The sequence below is a fragment of the Bufo gargarizans genome, chromosome 2 (genome assembly GCF_014858855.1).
Source record: "Bufo gargarizans isolate SCDJY-AF-19 chromosome 2, ASM1485885v1, whole genome shotgun sequence".
Taxonomy (NCBI): domain Eukaryota; kingdom Metazoa; phylum Chordata; class Amphibia; order Anura; family Bufonidae; genus Bufo; species Bufo gargarizans.
Genome location: NC_058081.1, coordinates 505,918,812 through 505,936,700, shown reverse-complemented (window position 1 = coordinate 505,936,700; position 17,889 = coordinate 505,918,812). Strand labels below are relative to the sequence as shown.

Here is a 17,889-nt window from a genome sequence, read left to right as displayed (position 1 = left end):
AGCACAAAATACTGCCCAAGCAAAACCAAATGCCACAGCGCAGCATGAAATACAGCCCTGTCGCCATACTGAGGATGGTGATGCAGTTAAATTCAGGAGGACACCTGCGTTTGCTGGTCAAATGCATAAGTACCTGATGCTCCTAGTATGAATTAATGCTGAGAGCATTGGATAATTATGTACCTGGCCAGTGGTCATGAGGAGGACCCACCGGGAAATTTCCCTGTAGGGTATATGGCCAGTCTGCCCCTGCTATTTAGTTAGTATACATTGATGTTTGGCATACTGTTAGGCAAAGCAGTCAAGAAATCTGAGACAGAATTTAGAATGCTTTATTAGAGCTGCTTGCGGCATGAAGGTTTTTGTGAGGTATGGAAAAAAATGTAAGGGTTCTGCCAAGGTAATAAATCTGGCAATGAAATCCAATGTTCTAAGGATTTGTAGTTACTAGTTATATCATTTCTCATTACTTATTGACTTTTGGTTCAGAATACATCAGCTAACAGAGCCAGAACTAAGCAAGAAAGGCTCCCGACTCCGAGGTCCACCATTACCCCTGAAATGTTCTGCATTAGAAGATATTGCTGATCTGATTTTGAAGAACTTTTACAAGAAAATAATTGTTATGGTGGGTGCAGGAATTAGTACAGCAAGTGGCATACCTGACTTCAGGTGAGTAGCTGCCTATTGTGTAGTAAAATTAAGGAACCTTTTGTGAGGGTGGTGGGATCAGCCAACATAATGAAAAATCAGAATTTCTAGTTTTTGCCGGGTGGTAGAAGGAAGGTAGCAAGGTGGGCCAGCCATAAACTACAGTATAGTTACAGGGGTTATAGGAGTCGTCTTTTCTTTATCCAGAAACGGCACCTCTCGCGTCCATAGGCTGTGCCTAGTACTGCATGTCAACCCCAGTCATTTTTCTGGAAAAAGGCAGACAATTTCTAATGTCGTATAACTCTTTATAGCTAATTGTAAGTAATGATTGTAGTTCTTTGTCACAGGACACCAGGCTCTGGCCTGTACGACAACCTGGAGAAGTACAATGTTCCATACCCGGAAGCCATTTTTGACATTGATTACTTTACCTACAACCCTCAGCCTTTCTTTGCTCTTGCCAAGGAATTATATTCAGGAAAATACAAGCCAAATGTCGTTCACTATTTTCTGAAGCTGCTGCATGAAAAAGGCTTGTTACTGAGATGCTACACACAGAACATTGATGGACTAGAAAGAAGTAAGATCTTATTTAAAAAAATAAAAATAAATTATATATATATATTTTTATTTTTTATTTGTGTTAGGGGCTAATGATAGTACAGAGTAAAATACCATAATGAACGTAGGATGGTATAAAATGGCAAGTCGGTTGTGGTGTGCCGGAACAGACGATGAGGTAGGCCTGAGAAAGAGGGCTTACCAAGGGAAAGGAAACTAATGTTAGTGTGGTGGGAGGGTCATTCAACACTGACCTTGAACAGTATGGAGCCAGGTAAGGGGCGTCACTTAAATGGGCTAGGAGTAAATAACAAGCCCCTCCTACAATTACAGGCCAGCTGGCCTTAATAATAAATAAAAAAATAAAAAATATATATATATAAATATTCTCACATCTCTGACCAAAAAGAGAGCTTCTATATGATCCTATTGGGCAAGTCAGTTTGTTTTTAGCTACAGAGCTCCAAATCGCCTTCTCCCCTCTATTCCAATCTGATATTGATATCCTTAGAATAGACCGTCAATATCAGATTGCTGGAGGTGTGAGACCCAGTAACTATCAACTGCTACCAGGAGCCACGGCCACAGGACTAACAGTGTACATAGCCAGAAGAAGATGGCACCATCCACTGTGTAGTGGTCTGTCCTCTGCACCTCAGCCTTCATTCTAGTGAATGGGTCATCACTCATCTTCCACTAGCAGCCAGCACTCAGGATTTAAGAGGAATTTAGAAGTCGGATTTTATTACTGAATTTGTTAGGAACTGTAGGAGTGCAGTAATCTTCCACTTACAGAATGAATTGCTACGACCTGTTTGTGACTAATTTTTATTTTTTCCAGTGGCTGGGATCCCTCCAGAAAAGCTTGTCGAAGCTCATGGAACTTTATCCACTGCATCGTGTCATTTGTGTTACACACCTTACCCTGCAAAAGAGGCACAGGTATGGACCAGTGATGAGACCTTGAAATTCTGAATGACACCTAGACCTTTTGGGCTAGTGCAACTTTAGGGCCCTTTACACGGGCCAAGAATCTTAGATAATCGCTAAGGAGCATTCATAGGAATTCTAGTTAGCAATTATCTGGCGGTGTAAATGTACCGCCGATAAACAAGCGAAAAGCTTATTCATTTAGTTAATCTGATTTGTGCCTCCACAAAAATCGTTGTTTGCCAGCAGCAGATTGTGCTATGTAAACACAATCTACTGTCGGCAAACAACGAATCGGTATGGAGAAGAGGATGGAATTAGTGATCGCTCCTCTCCATACTCTGGATGAGATCGCTGCATATAAATACACCATGTAATTCAAGAAAGAAAAGAATACCGAGATAATAGCCGCACATCTATAAAAGTATCAAATTTATTAAGGACAACAGACACGACAAAAATTGAATTAAAAACATTGTATACAATGAATCTGGGCCATGTGAACAAATCATGTAACATGCCCTCCTGACTCACCACAACACCATAAGCAAACCCCCACACATACAAATAAGCAGAAAAGTAAAATGCATGTAATCCATCAACAATGAAATTAGTGGAAAGCTGTAATACTTATCATTAACCCCATAGGGCAACAGCCTTATTTCACCTTAAGGACCAGGCCATTTTTTGCAAATCTAACCACTGTCACTTTAAGTGCTGATAACTTAAAAACGCTTTGACTTATCCAGGCCGTTCTGAGATTGTTTTTTTCGTCACATATTGTACTTCATGACACTGGTAAAATGAAGTCCAAAAATTATTATTTTTTTGCACAAAATAATACCTAATTTACCAAAAAATTTGAAAAATTTTAAAGTTTCAGTTTCTCTACTTCTGGAATACATAGTAATACCCCCAAAAATTGTGATGACTTTACATTCCCCATATGTCTACTTCATGTTTGAATTATTTTGGGAATGATATTTTATTTTTTGGGGATGTTATAAGGCTTAGAAGTTTAGAAGCAAATCTGGAAATTTTTCTGAAATTTACAAAAACTCAATTTTTAGGGACCAGTTGAGGTCTGAAGTCACTTTGCGAGGCTTACATAATAGAAACCACCCAAAAATGACCCCATCTAAGAAAGTACACCCCTCAAGGGATTCAAAACTGATTTTACATACGTCGTTAACCCTTTAGGTGTTGCACAAGTTATTGGCAAATGGGGATGAAATTTGAGCATTTCATTTTTTTTTTTTTTTGTCTAATCTTCCATTTTAACCCATTTTTTCCCACTAACAAAGCAAGGGTTAACAGCCAAACAAGACTGTATCTTTGTTTCCCTGACTCTGCCGTTTACAGAAACACCCAATATGTGGCCGTAAACTACTGTACGGCCACACAGCGGGGCGTAGAGTGAAAGGTGCGCCGTTTGGTTTTTGGAGGGCTGATTTTTATAGACCGGTTTATTTACACCGTGTCCTGTTTCAACCCCCCCTGATGCACCCCTGGAGTAGAAACTCCCTAAAAGTGACCCCATTTTGGAAACTACGGGATAAGGTGGTATTTTTTGGGGGACTATTTTTAGGGTACATATGATTTTTGGTTGCTCTATATCACATTTTTGTGAGGCAAGGTTACCAAAAATTGAAATTCTGAAATTTCATCTCAATTTGCCATTAACTGTTGAACACCTAAAGGGTTAATAAAGTTTGTATAATCAGTTTTGAATACCTTGAGGGGTGTAGTTTCTTAGATGGGGTAACTTTTAGGGAGTTTTTACTTCAGGGGGGCTTCAAAAGGGACATGGTGTCAATAAAAAAGGCCATCAAAATCTGCCTTCCAGAAACAATGTCGGTCCTTTCCTTTTTGCGGCCTCCCTTTTACTGATACAGATGTTTACGACCACAAATCTGGCATTTCTGTAAACTGCAGTATCTGGGTAATAAATATTAACTTTTGGTTGTTAACCCTTGTTTTGTTACCGGAAAAAACTGATTGAAATGGAAAAGTGCCCAAAATTTCGTTTTTGGCACCGTTTTTCTTTCTTTTTCTTTAACAGTTTTAAAGTGGTAATCTGGGGAGCGGTAGTCATGGTTTTTATAGAGGAGTTTATGGACGCTGTGATACCTAATAACCTAATCTACAAAAGGTTCATTATTTGGGGGCCTTTATATATCGTACGCTAAAAATGCCAGTTTGATACCTTTGTAATCATGGTTATCATGAGCTATTTTGTGTGGAAGCGGAGTTCCCGCTCTGTGGGGCTACCTAAATTGTCTTTTGAATAGATTATTAACTATTTATTTCTTAAGTCTAAGTGCACCTTTTTATTTCTTTTTTTCCTTGACGCGTGTTAATCTTGGGGGGTAGGTCATGGGGTATTTTTTTAGAGGAGATTACCGACGCGGCAATACCTAATATGTCTACTTTTAATAAATTATTTTAGTTATTTTGGGTGTCAAGTCTGAGAACCAGTTTTTTTTATCCGATGTCAGTCCTAAATTGGGATATAAATTTAGTACTCCATGGAAGTGTGATACTCCCCTGAAGCAACCAATAATGCAGAGGCCCGGATAATCGGGACACGTGTCGCATTGAGTTGTGGTGTCCTTCCGTATCCCCCTCCTGTGACTCACTCTGCACCTTTTTTTTGGGTTCGTCTCTTCTTTCCAGTATGGGGGACCACACCTGGAAAGTGTTGGCCAGGGATGATCCGGGCGCCTACAGTTCCCGAGGTACTCCGGCCTGCTCTTTCCCGGTCTGAAAAGATCAGGGCCTTGAGGACTGCCTCATAGAACTGGAGGAATGTCCCTGTGCTGCCAGCGCTTCAGGATAGTACAAAAGAGTTGTACATGGCAACCTGCACCAAGTAGACCGCAACTTTTTTGTACCATGCCCGGGTTTTGCTCATGGCGTTATATGGCTTGAGGACTTGATCAGAGAGATCAACTCCTCCCATATACTGATTGTAGGCGACGATACAATCGGGCTTGAGGACCGTTGCCGCGGTACCTCGCACAGGGACAGGGGTGATGCCGTTACCATGAATTGTGGACAGCATAAGGACATCCCTCTTGTCCTTATACCTGACCAGCAACAGGTTTCCAGTGGTAAGGGCACGGGTCTCACCCCTGGGGATAGGTACCTGGAGGGGGAGGGCAGGGAGGCCGCGTTGATTTTTCCGCACGGTCCCACAAGCGAACGTGGATCTGGCGGCAAGGGACTGGAACAAGGGGATACTGGTATAAAAGTTGTCCACGTACAGGTGGTAACCCTTATCCAGCAGTGGGTGCATAAGGTCCCACACAAGTTTCCCGGTAACACCCAGAGTGGGGGGACATTCTGGGGGTTGAATCCGGGAATCTCGCCCCTCGTATATACAAAATTTGTAAGTGTACCCTGAGGTACTCCCACAAATTTTGTATAGCTTCACGCCATACCTCGCCCGCTTGGAGGGCACATACTAACGGAAAATGAGTCTCCCCTTGAATGCAATGAGACTCATCAACCGCGACCTCCCTTCCAGGTACATAGGCCTCCATGAATTTGGCCACCGTGATCAATGACCGGCCGTATCTTATACAGACGGTCATGGGCAGGATCACCTCGGGGGGGGGGGGGGGGGGTACATGCTGCATTATCGGAATAATGTAGACATTTCCGGATGGCCGTACTGTAAGGTGGGGTCTGGTAGAGGACGTCCCCACTTCAGTACAGCCTGACACTGGGTTTCTTGATCAGGCCCATATGCAGCACGAGGCCCCAAAATAACCTCATTTCGGCTGCACTGACCGGCGTCCAGCCACCGGGCCTGGCCAAAAAGGAGCCCGGGTGTTGAGCGACGAACTGTTGGGCGTACAGATTCGTCTGCTCCACCATCAGATTTACCAGTGGGTCACTGAAAAAATGACGAAAAAAGTAATATTCAGTGTAGCCCACTGTGGAAATCTGGACTCCTGATTGGCCTACAAAATCAGGAATCACGGGCTCGTATCGCTCTGGGCTACACCAGACAAGTTCACCGGCAGGGTGCTCCGGTGGATTTAACTGGTGGGCCAGGAAACCAGTACGAGCCCCAGAGCTGCTCGTACTAGGCTGGGCCACAGGGTCCCTAACATGGCGGTCCCCTTGCTCCGCCTGGCAGCGTCTCTGCCGCCTTGGGGGCTCATCATAATCGCTAGATGATGAGGAGGACGCGGATGATAACAGGAATGTGGAGTCGTCCTCACTGGGACTCTCTGAGTCGGAGGCAAGCTGGGCGTATGCCTCCTCGGCCGAGAACGTCCGGCGGGCCATAGGGGAGTGTGTGTGTGTGTGTGTGGAAATCTTTATTTTGTGTGTGTGGGGGCACGGGTGTTCACGAACTCACCCTAAAACTAACAGAAAAAAAAAAAACTGACTAAAAAAAGGCCCAAAAATTTGAACAAAAAAGAAACGCTGATAAACCGTCCGAAGTTGATCAGCTGTGGGGTGTGCGATGCGCTAACAGTGGCCGGACGCTAAGAGTGCCGGCCACAGTCAGCGTACACAAAAAAATAAATGAAAAAATCCTGCACCCCAAAAAAGTGGGGGAGGGGGGGGCAAGTGGCAGCACCCCTGTGGGGTCTAGGGTCACACAGCTGTGCTGTGGACCCCAGACACCCTAACTATGGTGATGCAATGAAAAGTTCAAAAACTAAGGCCTCATGCACACGACAGTTTTTTTTCACGGTCCGCAAAAACTGGGGTCCGTGGGTCCGTGATCCGTGACCGTTTTTTCGTCCGTGGGTCTTCCTTGATTTTTGGAGGATCCACGGACATGAGAAAAAAATAGTTTTGGCGTCCGCCTGGCCCTGCGGAGCCAAACGGATCCGTCCTGAATTACAATGCAAGTCAATGGGGACGGATCCGTTTGACGTTGACACAATATGTGCAATTGCAAACGGATCCGTCCTCATTGACTTTCAATGTAAAGTCAGGAGTCCCTTTACTTTCACACTTGTGTTCATAATGCAGACGGTGGCTCCGTTCAGAGCGGATCCGTCTGCATTATATTGTTAAAACATTTCTAAAGTGTGAAAATAGCCTCAGACGGATCCGTCCAGACTTTACATTGAAAGTCAATGGGGGACGGATCCGTTTGAAAATTGAGCCACAGTGTGTCATCTTCAAACTGATCCGTCCCCATTGACTTACATTATAAGTCTGGACGGATCCGCTTGCCTCCGCACGGCCAGGCGGACACCCGAACATAACTTGAAGCGTCCCCATCACCATGGGAACTCCTCTGTTAGAATATACTGTCGGATATGAGCTACATCGTGAAACTCCTTTCCGACAGTATATTCTAACACAGAGGCTTTCCCATGGTGATGGGGACGCTTCAGGTTAGAATACACTGAAAAACTGTGTACATGACTGCCCCCTGCTGCCTGGCAGCACCCGATCTCTTACAGGGGGCCGTGATCAGCACAATTAACTCCTCAGGTGCCGCACTGTAAGAGATCAGGGCTGCCAGGCAGCAGGGGGCAGCCCCCCCCCCTCCCCAGTTTGAATATCGTTGGTGGCACAGTGTGCGCCCACCATCGCCCCCCCCTTCCTCCCTGTATAGTTAAAAATCGTTGGTGGCACAGTGTGCGCCCACAATCGGCCCCCCCCCCCTCTCCCTATAGTAGTAACAACCATTGGTGGCAGTGTGCGGCCTCCCATTCCCCCCCCCCCATCATTGGTGGCAGCGGAGTTCCGATCGGAGTCCCAGTTTAATCGCTGGGGCTCCGATCGGTAACCATGGCAACCAGGAAGCTACTGCATCCCTGGTTGCCATGGTTACTTAGCAATAGTACAATTGTAGAAGATTCATACTTACCTGCTTGCTGCTGCGATGTCTGTGACCGGCCGGGAGCTCCACCTACTGGTAAGTGAAAGGTCTGTGCGGCGCATTGCTAAAGAACTGTCACTTACCAGTAGGAGGAGCTCCCGGCCGGTCACAGACATCGCAGCAGCAAGCAGGTAAGTATGAATCTTCTACTGTGGTGCGGGGGGGGGGGGGAGGAATGGGAGGCCGCACACTGCCACCAATGGTTGTTACTACTATAGAGAGAGGGGGGCCGATGGTGGGCGCACACTGTGCCACCAACGATTTTTAACTATAGAGGGAGGAAGGGGGGGCGATGGTGGGCGCACACTGTGCCACCAACGATTTTTAACTATAGAGGGAGGAAGGGGGGGCCGATGGTGGGCGCACACTGTGCCACCAACGATTTTTAACTATAGAGGGAGGAAGGGGGGGGCGATGGTGGGCGCACACTGTGCCACCAACGATTTTTAACTATAGAGGGAGGAAGGGGGGGGGGATGGTGGGCGCACACTGTGCCACCAACGATATTCAAACTGGGGAGGGGTCTGCCCCCTGCTGCCGGGCAGCCCTGATCTCTTACAGGGGAATATGATAGTACAATTAACCCCTTTAGGTGCCGCACCTGAAGGGGTTAATTGTGCTATCATATCCCCCTGTAAGAGATCGGGTGGTGCCAGGCAGCAGGGGGCAGTCTTGTACAAAGTTTGCAGTGTATTCTAACTAGAAGCGTCCCCATCACCATGGGAACGCTTCTGTGTTAGAATATACTGTCGGAAATGAGTTTTCACGGAGTGAAAACTTAGATCAGAAAAAGCTTTTATGCAGACGGATCTTCGGATCCGTCTGGATGAAAGCAACCTACGGCCACGGATCACGGACACGGATGCCAATCTTGTGTGCATCCGTGTTCTTTCACGGACCTATTGACTTGAATGGGTCCGTGAACCGTTGTCCGTCAAAAAAATAGGACAGGTCATATTTTTTTGACGGACAGGATACACGGATCACGGCCTCGGCTGCAAAACGGTGCATTTTCCGATTTTTCCACGGACCCATTGAAAGTCAATGGGTCCGCGAAAAAAAAACTGAAAACGGCACAACGGCCACGGATGCACACAACGGTCGTGTGCATGAGGCCTAACTTTCCCTTTCCCCGGAAACTCAGAAAACCGCAGGTCTGAATTGACATGGTAGGGGGGGGGTCACAGGACCCCCCCCGGCTCATTTGCCCCAGGTGCCTGCTGAATGACTTGAGCAGGCACCGGGTTCCGATCACTGCCCGCCGAGTGGCGGTGATCGGAACCATTCATGACGTACCGGTACGTCATGTGTCCTTAAGAGGTTAAAGATGACATGGTGGAGGTATGCGTGGTGGTCAGGAAACAAGCCCAACGCGTATCGCCAGGCTCTGCTGGCTTCCTCAGGGGTGCCTGTTTCGGAGTACCACAATTGGTCCTTATATACACACATAATAGTTACTGATAATGTTCAGACATCACCTGTGTTGAGGCGGCAAAAAAGGGGGGAGGGAGGGGGGGGGGCGTGGAGACTGCAACCCTCCATGCAGATGGTCAATGGGAAGAAGCGAGGAGGGAGCCGATGCGTCCTGCGTTCCAATTCCCGGAAACAGCAGGGCGCGCATGCTCACATGGCACACTTTGCGTGCCAAATACCGGAAGTCCTCCGGAATTGTTAGAATTGTTGCTCTTGTTATGGACATAGAATAGTGCCTTGAATTGCATTATTCGGTACAATATATGTAATAATTCCATTTTCTGGCATATATGGTTCCCTTCATCTGTCTCCCTTCTCTCCTTCCCCCCCCCCCCTCCTTTTTTGTGGGCTCTGAGTGAGTGCGCCGTGGACAATGTGACAAGCCAGAAGCCACACCCCCTCCCTCCCTCCCCCCCTTTTTTGCCGCCTCAACACAGGTGATGTCTGAACATTATCAGTAACTATTATGTGCGTATATAAGGACCTATTGTGGTACTCAAACAGGCACCCCTGAGGAAGCCAGCAGAGCCTGGCGATACGCGTTGGGCTTGTTTCCTGACCACCACGCATACCTCCACCATGTCATCTTTAATGATAAGTATTACAGCTTTCCACTATTTTCATTGTTGATGGATTACATGCATTTTACTTTTCAGCTCATTTGTATGTGTGGGGGTTTGCTTATGGTGTTGTGGTGAGTCAGGAGGGCATGTTACACGATTTGTTCACGTGGCCCAGATTCATTGTATACAATGTTTTTAATTCAATTTTTGTCGTGTCTGTTGTCCTTAATAAATTTGATACTTTTATAGATGTGCGGCTATTATCTCGGTATTCTTTTCTTTCTTGAATTACATAGTGTGTTTTATACCTGTGTGCCGGCACTCTTAATCTAATTTTGATGTGCCCCCGTCTTTTTGGAGCATATAAATACACCGGTCTCCTCCAACAGCAAGCAGCAAATTATCAGGAAGGAATACTTCCTTCCCGACAATCTGTTCTGTCGTCCCATATAATGGGGTCTTTTTGTCAATTTCTGTTACTATTTTTTTTCCTTTTTAAAGTATTCCTCCTGTAATGAAGAATGCTGTCTATCCAGCCCTAAGAACTGATGGTCACACACTGCAGGGATGGCAATACAAGCCAGTTGCTGTGCCCATGTTGCTTTCTATTGTCATAAAATACATTATCCAGACTTTTAATGTGTGTGTGTGTGGTTGTGTGTTGGTTTTTAGTATGCAAAATCATCACAGATGATCCAGAGTTAGTCTAAGTTCACACTCACATTTTGGCTTTCCGTTTGATGAAACTGCAGCGTTTTGGTGTCCGTCTGATGAAATTGACCCAAACTGATCTGTCCTGGCACACAATGTAAGTCAATGGGGACGGATCCGTTTTCGCTGGCACAATAAAAAACTGATCCGTTCTCCGTTGACTTTCAATGGTGGTTAAGATGGGTCCGTCTTGGATATGTTAAAGATAATGCAAACGGATCCGTTCTGAACAGATGCAGGCGGTTTCATTATCTGAACGGATCCGTCCATGACTGATCCGCACAAAACGCGAGTGTGAAAGTAGCCTAATCAATCTCACAAATAATCCCAAATGTTGAACCTATACTGATCAAATATTGCTGGCCATAAATTTTTATTATAGGGGACCCAAACTAAAATCCTTTTAACGTGGAGCTCAGTCTGCCTCAGAGAATGTTACTTCAGGAAGAAGGGGGGGTGGGTGTAAGAGCTGGAAAGTCGAGAAATAGCTATTTTATTTTGATATACTATAAAGTTTCTTGTATTCGCCTGTAATATTTATTTTATGCAAACTTGTATGAAAAGTTGGTTACAATTTATATATTATTTACTGTGTGTGTGTAAAATATTTTTTTATACACACTCTTGTAAATTCTGTTTTTATTAAAAGGATTGCATTATGAACGGTAATTCTCCTCGCTGCAATGTCTGTTATGGAGTTGTTAAGCCGGATATTGTTTTCTTCGGTGAAGACCTTCCAAAAAGTTTTTCTAACTTTTCAAAGGATTTTCCTAAGGCTGATCTACTAATTGTAATGGGGACATCATTAGAGGTAAACAATAACAGTTTAAAATTCCACTTGTATACCTGTCTTATACCAGTGTGATAAACCCCCTGTCTTTGCAGTGAAACTGTGTAGCCCATAAATGTGTCCCCTACCGTGCTGGCTAACTGAACAGGACACATGGCTAAATGATGTACCAAGTCATGAACCCTACAGATCATATGACTGCCACCATATCTAGTCCTATTAGGTAAACTTATGGATGTGTCCTATGTACTGAACTGCCCCTCATGTTGACAGATCTTCTAGATCTATGATGGCTAACCTCCGGCACTCCAGCTGTGGTAAAGCTACAGCTCCTAAGATGCACACTTGCTTGGTTATTCTCAGAAATCCATAGGATTGAATGGAGCATGCTGGGAGCCGTAGTTTCACCACAGCTGGAGTGCCGGAGGTTAGCCATCACTGTTCTATATCAAGGTACCTAGCAGATGTTCTAATAATTTTAAAGGGGGGTTTTCATCTCAGTACTTTAAGAATGCACTTGAGCGCAAGAAGTAGTGTGAACTACTAATCAAGTGGGTTTTTCTTTCTTAATTTATTTTTGGGAGACCAGTCACTTCTTCAGGGTATGGGTAATTTGTAACTTGGGCTTTCAAACAAATCAACCTGATGGCATCAATCAGTAGGCCCACTGTTGAAGATGCCCTCAATCAGGGCTTATTAGGTTTGCTCTACTGCTCCACATTAATAGTAACCCAAAGGTTTTACTTGCACAGAAGAAAATAACTGACACACACTGGGGTCAAAGCAAATTCTCCTTTTATTTAAGGAAGTGAAGCAGTTTAGATGTACATCGGAGGGGGCATCCCCCTAAAGGCTCATGGCATTGTTTCATTGGCGAGAATACAATAATAAGAAAAAAGATAACACTTGGCATTTGTGCATTGTTTTACTAACTCTGGTATGCGAACTATGTAAATATCTAAGTCCAAGCGCCATATTGTAATGGCTTCAGCTTTTTGCTCTAACAGCAGTACAGAATACGTCATATATGACACATCAGGGAGGAGGGTCCTCTTGGAACTTGAGTAAATAAGGCATTAGCTGAGAGCTGGAGGATATGGGGGCCATCTTACTTGATCAAGAATGATATCCACATCTCTATCAGTCCCCCACTTTGAAGCCATTTTAATTGGCCTAATGCTGTCCCTAAACGAAGTAGGTTCTACAATCTGTTCTATTGTACCTGTTGGTTGTTTTACCACTTTGGAGACAACCTATCCCTATTGGATAGAATCCTTCGTAATGGACTTATACAATGGGAAGTCAGATTCTTACCTATCCCTAATACAGAATATATGGGGGCGATGTTAAGTGGTGGCTTCTCCATTATTGTGAACATAAAACTATTAATACTAGGAATCTTTGGGCAATACTATCCATGGGTCACTGGACTGGAAGTATCATGCTGTAACAGCTTTGTACTTCCTTTTACACAACTTTTTCACAGCTCAGAAACCTATTTTTACTATATCTTTTGAAATCCATTTTCTTTGAGTCAGGGTCAGTAGCCACACAAGACTCAACATTTTCTTGGAATGACTGATGTAGATCCAATTAGGCTTTCCTTTTGAGCTTCACTGATGTGCTTGTGGTCAACAACACTTGGAATGGACTATCATAACGGGGTTTAAGGACTTTTCTAAAGTGTCTTTTTACCACCACCCAATCTCCAGGCACAAGTGGGTGGGTTTCTGGTACTTTATCAGGATCTGGAAGTGAAGCAAAAACTCGAATGTATTTTAGTCAAATGCCTGTGCAAACTGATCGCCTAATCTGTCAGACAACCATGTTGCATCTGGAGCTGCTGTGGGAAATACAATGCTGTCCTAGGGGCTGACCCAAAAAGGACCTTATAGGGACTAAGGCCTGTCTTACTGTGGTCTTAGCTACCGAGTATGCTTCTGGCCATTCTGAAAACAAGTAATCGCACACCATTACATACTCGTATCCGCCCACCTTGGAAGGTTTGAATGTAGTCTGCAAGAGTTGAAACAGATACAAATGGCAAGATGTGTGTTTCTGGGGTACCTTAACCACCTTGTCTCACGTTGTTCTGGGCAAAAATCATACATCCTTGAGTATATCTGGCTGCTACAGTGCTCAACCCTGGGGCGTACCATGTACTAAATAACACAAAGTAGTTTTTGGACTGAGTCACTCAGTGCTGCCTGTGCCATCATGGGTTAGAGGGACCTAGGAAGGTAGTTTCCCTTGGAACTGTATTAGGCCTTCCTCATTTGCAGTCCCCCATTTTTTTTTTTTTTCATCCACTAGTCCCTTTCCTCCTTCCCTGCCTGGTTAAGAACTTCCAGTGAGAGAGGAGGAGGTATTTCAGGTCATCAGAGCTGTATCCACTAAGGAAGGTGTCTGCCTAGGCAATTTGGCAGCCATTGTTGCCGCCTGATCTGCCTTGACTTTTCCCTTTGCCTCCTCCGAGTCTGTTTTACAGCAACCTTTTGTTTTTATCACCGGCACTCAAGCTGGTGACATGAAGGCTTCTATAAGAGACCTCACTGCTTCCTCATTTTGATGGGTTTACGTTAAACTGTCAGGAAGTCTCTGGCTTTAAATGGGCCCATAGTCATGGGCTATATCTGGAATCAGTGTAAATGTTGGCAGCTTTTTTTCCCTGTACGTATCTGCAAGCAATCTCCAGAGCCCTTAGCTCTGCATCTTGGGCAGACGTGTGTGGTGGTAAGTACTCTGCTTTTTAGTGTCCTGTTTCATCACCACTGCCCAACCTGTGTAGTACCTGCCATCCTGCCTGTATCCCGATCCATCCACATAGAGCACATAATCTGGTTTCTCTAATGACTGATTTATCACCCGCTGTCTCTCGCAACATCCTCTGCAAACAGTCATGTGCCTCTTCTCCAGAGGCAACAGGTTGGCTGGATGCAACGTATTACACCTTTTTGGACAGTACCATTGTTGGGCAACAAAATGGAACACTGCATTCTCAAATGGCAGGCAACAAAAAGATTTTTGGGTTGTAGTTTCATGAGGAACAAGCACTGTCAATTTGTGGTTCAGGACTATCTCAACTTTTATCAAGCACGGCTCACAGCAGTACAGCATACGTCATGACACATCAGGGAGGAGGGTCCTCTTGGAAATTAAGTGAATGAGGCATTAGCTGAGAGCTGGAGGATATGGGGGCTATTTTACGTAATCAAGAATGATATCCACATCTCTATCGCCACCATGGCCTACAAGTAGCCATTCGGCCAACCTATGTACACCCATGTCTAAACCTCCTTGTGTGTAGTATACCTGCTCCATCTCTGTGGCCCCATCAAAACAAATACTAAACTTACTATTTTGGCTTTTGTTCATCACTCTAACCTAAAGGTGCCCATACACCTTCAATACCTGTATGCAGTTTGAATGAGAAGAAGGGTAAAAGCTGCTGCCAGCCAGTGGCTTATCTCCACAATTAGAAGGATCGGTGTTGAAATTCAACACACCCGATTCTTCTCTCCCATGACCTCATCTGGCCAGTTCCTCTGAAAATGGCATGTTTTAGCTGACAAGACTATGGGATCTTTAAGCTTGATTTACACAGCCCAATATTTGTCAACTAACATTACTACAAATGCTCATTCCTGATAATACGCCAGTGTAAGGCTACTTTCACACCTGCGTTCAGGTGTCCGCTCGTGAGCTCCGTTTGAAGGGGCTCACAAGCGGCCCTGAACGCAGCCGTCTGGCCCTAATGCATTCTCAGTGGAGGCGGATCCACTGAGAATGCATCCGCCTGCCAGCGCTCAGCCTCCGCTCCGCTCAGTGAGCGGACACCTGAACGCTGCAAGCAGCGTTCGGGTGTCCGCCTGGCCGTGCGGAGGCGAGCGGATCCGTTCCAACTTATAATGGAAGTCAATGGGGACGGATCCGCTTGAAGATGACACCATATGGCTCAATCTTCAAGCGGATCCGCTCAGGCTACTTTCACACTTAGAAAATTTTTCTAAGTTATAATGCAGACGGATCCGTTCTGAACGGATGCAAACGTCTGCATTATAGGAGCGGATCCGTCTGATGAAACATCAGACGGACCCGCTCCGAACGCTAGTGTGAAAGTAGCCTAAATGTGCTGCCAATCGCCCAATGAACAAGCAAAATGCTCATTCATTGGGTGACATTACCCTTTGTGCAGCACATTAAATCATCATTTCTGGGCTGCAGATTATGCTGCGTAAACGGCGATCTGCTGCCCAGAAATGATGAATTTCTATGAGGATAAGCAATGTCCCATACAGTGAAGGTAGTCGCTGAATGTAAATGCAGCTCTTACCTCCACTGACGAGCAGGCAGTTATCGGGAAGGAACAGTCAGGCTGTCTAAATCCAGCATTAAAGAGAATCTGTCAGCATGATCAACCCTATTAAACCAAGCATAAAAACAATACCCAAACTGATGGCCCATTGCTGAGAAAATGGCATTTTTATTCCTATGCAGATAACCTCTAGAGCACTGAAGGGCCAGCCAGAGCCCGCGGAGCGCCAGTTTTACACCCCCTTTCAGCTGTAGTCCCTCCCATATTCCCTGGGAGTAAAGTTATTTTCATATGAATAAAAATGTGTTTTTCTCTGCAATGGACTGTCATAAATTCAGGGTATTGGTTTTATCAACACGATCAACCCTATCAGGCTGTATGCCTGGTTTAATAGGTTTGATCTTGCTGACAGATTTGCCATCAATGTGAATATCCCAGGGAACCACTTTAATGGAACCAATCGGACGATTTCTAAGCAGAGGGATGCTGTGATTTTGGTCATGTCAACTTGATCCCCATTTGCATAAATTAGGTCTAATATTCATGGGTAGCCGCTACTATACTCGTATGCCAACCGCTCTTCCCCCTCCTTCTGTCTGCAGGGTCAAACATCAAGAGGGCTTGTTTGACAACGATTTCAAGTCAATTGATTCATTAGAAGCAGGAATCTTATAACAAATCCAAGGCACTGGCTAAAAGCAGAATGTTATTGGACGTGGGCTATGAAAAGACCATTTGGCCCTTGTCGCTGGCAGGATTGATGTCCACAGATCAATGTGCCATTACCTTTATTGGGACACTGATAATTCTGTCAGGGCCACAGATCACTTTTTAAAAACCTTTTGTAGATTTTTTTTAGTTTGCCTATCCTCATTTCAGTCAGAACTTATTTTCCAATTTTCCTTTTATATTCTTAGATTGAACCCTTTGCCAATATTGTACATGCTGTGCGCCCAAATGTCCCACGGCTTCTAATCAACCGCGATCTTGTTGGTCCATTTAAGAACAAGCCATCAAGAAGCACAGATGTTGTCGAGCTGGGTGAGCTCTGCGTGGTCACCAGAAAGTTCATAAGTGCCCTGAACTGGCAGACAGACCTGGATGACTTAATTAAATCTCAAAAGCTCTAGGTAGGTATTGTGCCATGTCAAATTTACAAACCTTGCCCATTTTAATGGGACTTTGTCCAAACATTTCTTTCCCTATATGGCCACAGAAACCTATGTTGACGAGTTTGCTTCAGCAGACCGGAAGCTGGGGAGGGGGTTTTGAGATCATGGTGATCATTTTATGTGTAAATAATCTGAATGTCTCTACTTTTCAAAATTTGTAAATGGAAGTGAAAGTGGTAGTCGCAATATTAGAAAAACATGGTTGCTCTCGTCCAGAAACTCTGGCACACCTGCCTTTTTATTGCCATGAATGGAGATGCAATGCTACAGACAACCTGTGAAAGGGAGTGGCACTGTTTCTGGAGGAAAGAGATAGATAGATAGATAATATTTTTTATTTTTTTCCCTGTACATCTGCACTAAAACAAAATGTAACCCATTTGACTGCTTTCAGTGTGGATTCCATTCTCAAAATGTCATACTACATAAATTGAGTTGCTATACAAGATGTCCTTTGATCCAGAAGTGATGAAGACCGACCACTGATTAACACTAGAAATCTACAGGGCATTGATGATGATTTTATTTTTGTATACCGATGCCCCAATGCACTACAGCACTTAATATATCAATTGCATTTATTTTATCATAAATATAAGGGAAATCTCAACCTTTTTTTTAAATCTAGGAAGAAAGTTTGCAAATATGTCAATAAATTCTATTAAAGTTGCCCCTTCCCCTAGACACTGAGCCACTTTTCCACATAGGCTGTGTTCGGTACGGCAGCTCAGCCTCCTACACTTGAATATAGAGAAGCTGCAATACCAGAGCCAATGGATCAGTTGTCGCTGTCAGGCAAAATCGGAATATAAATGCCATTAAGTTTTAATCATATTGATTTAAAGGTTTGGGGATTTTAT

At 44.6% G+C, this 17,889-nt stretch overlaps 1 protein-coding gene across 1 annotated transcript; it reads left to right on the top strand.

Moving 5' to 3' along the window:
• The first annotated feature begins 513 nt into the window (after nt 1–513).
• On the top strand, nt 514–17,889 carry LOC122926538 (NAD-dependent protein deacetylase sirtuin-3, mitochondrial-like). The gene is made up of 6 exons (XM_044277933.1): nt 514–672; nt 1,002–1,234; nt 2,057–2,157; nt 11,402–11,563; nt 16,775–16,987; nt 17,424–17,889. Exons 1-5 carry the CDS (start codon nt 626–628, stop codon nt 16,985–16,987), a joined length of 756 nt encoding a protein of 251 aa, XP_044133868.1. The 5' UTR covers nt 514–625; the 3' UTR covers nt 17,424–17,889.

Bases quoted from the DNA above. Each gene is read 5' to 3' on its own strand.
- LOC122926538 (XM_044277933.1), top strand. From the start codon at position 626: ATGGTGGGTGCAGGAATTAGTACAGCAAGTGGCATACCTGACTTCAG. The intron at 2,158-11,401 runs GTATGGACCAGT...TTTTATTAAAAG, and splicing joins ACCCTGCAAAAGAGGCACAG to GATTGCATTATGAACGGTAA. The intron at 11,564-16,774 runs GTAAACAATAAC...TTATATTCTTAG, and splicing joins TAATGGGGACATCATTAGAG to ATTGAACCCTTTGCCAATAT.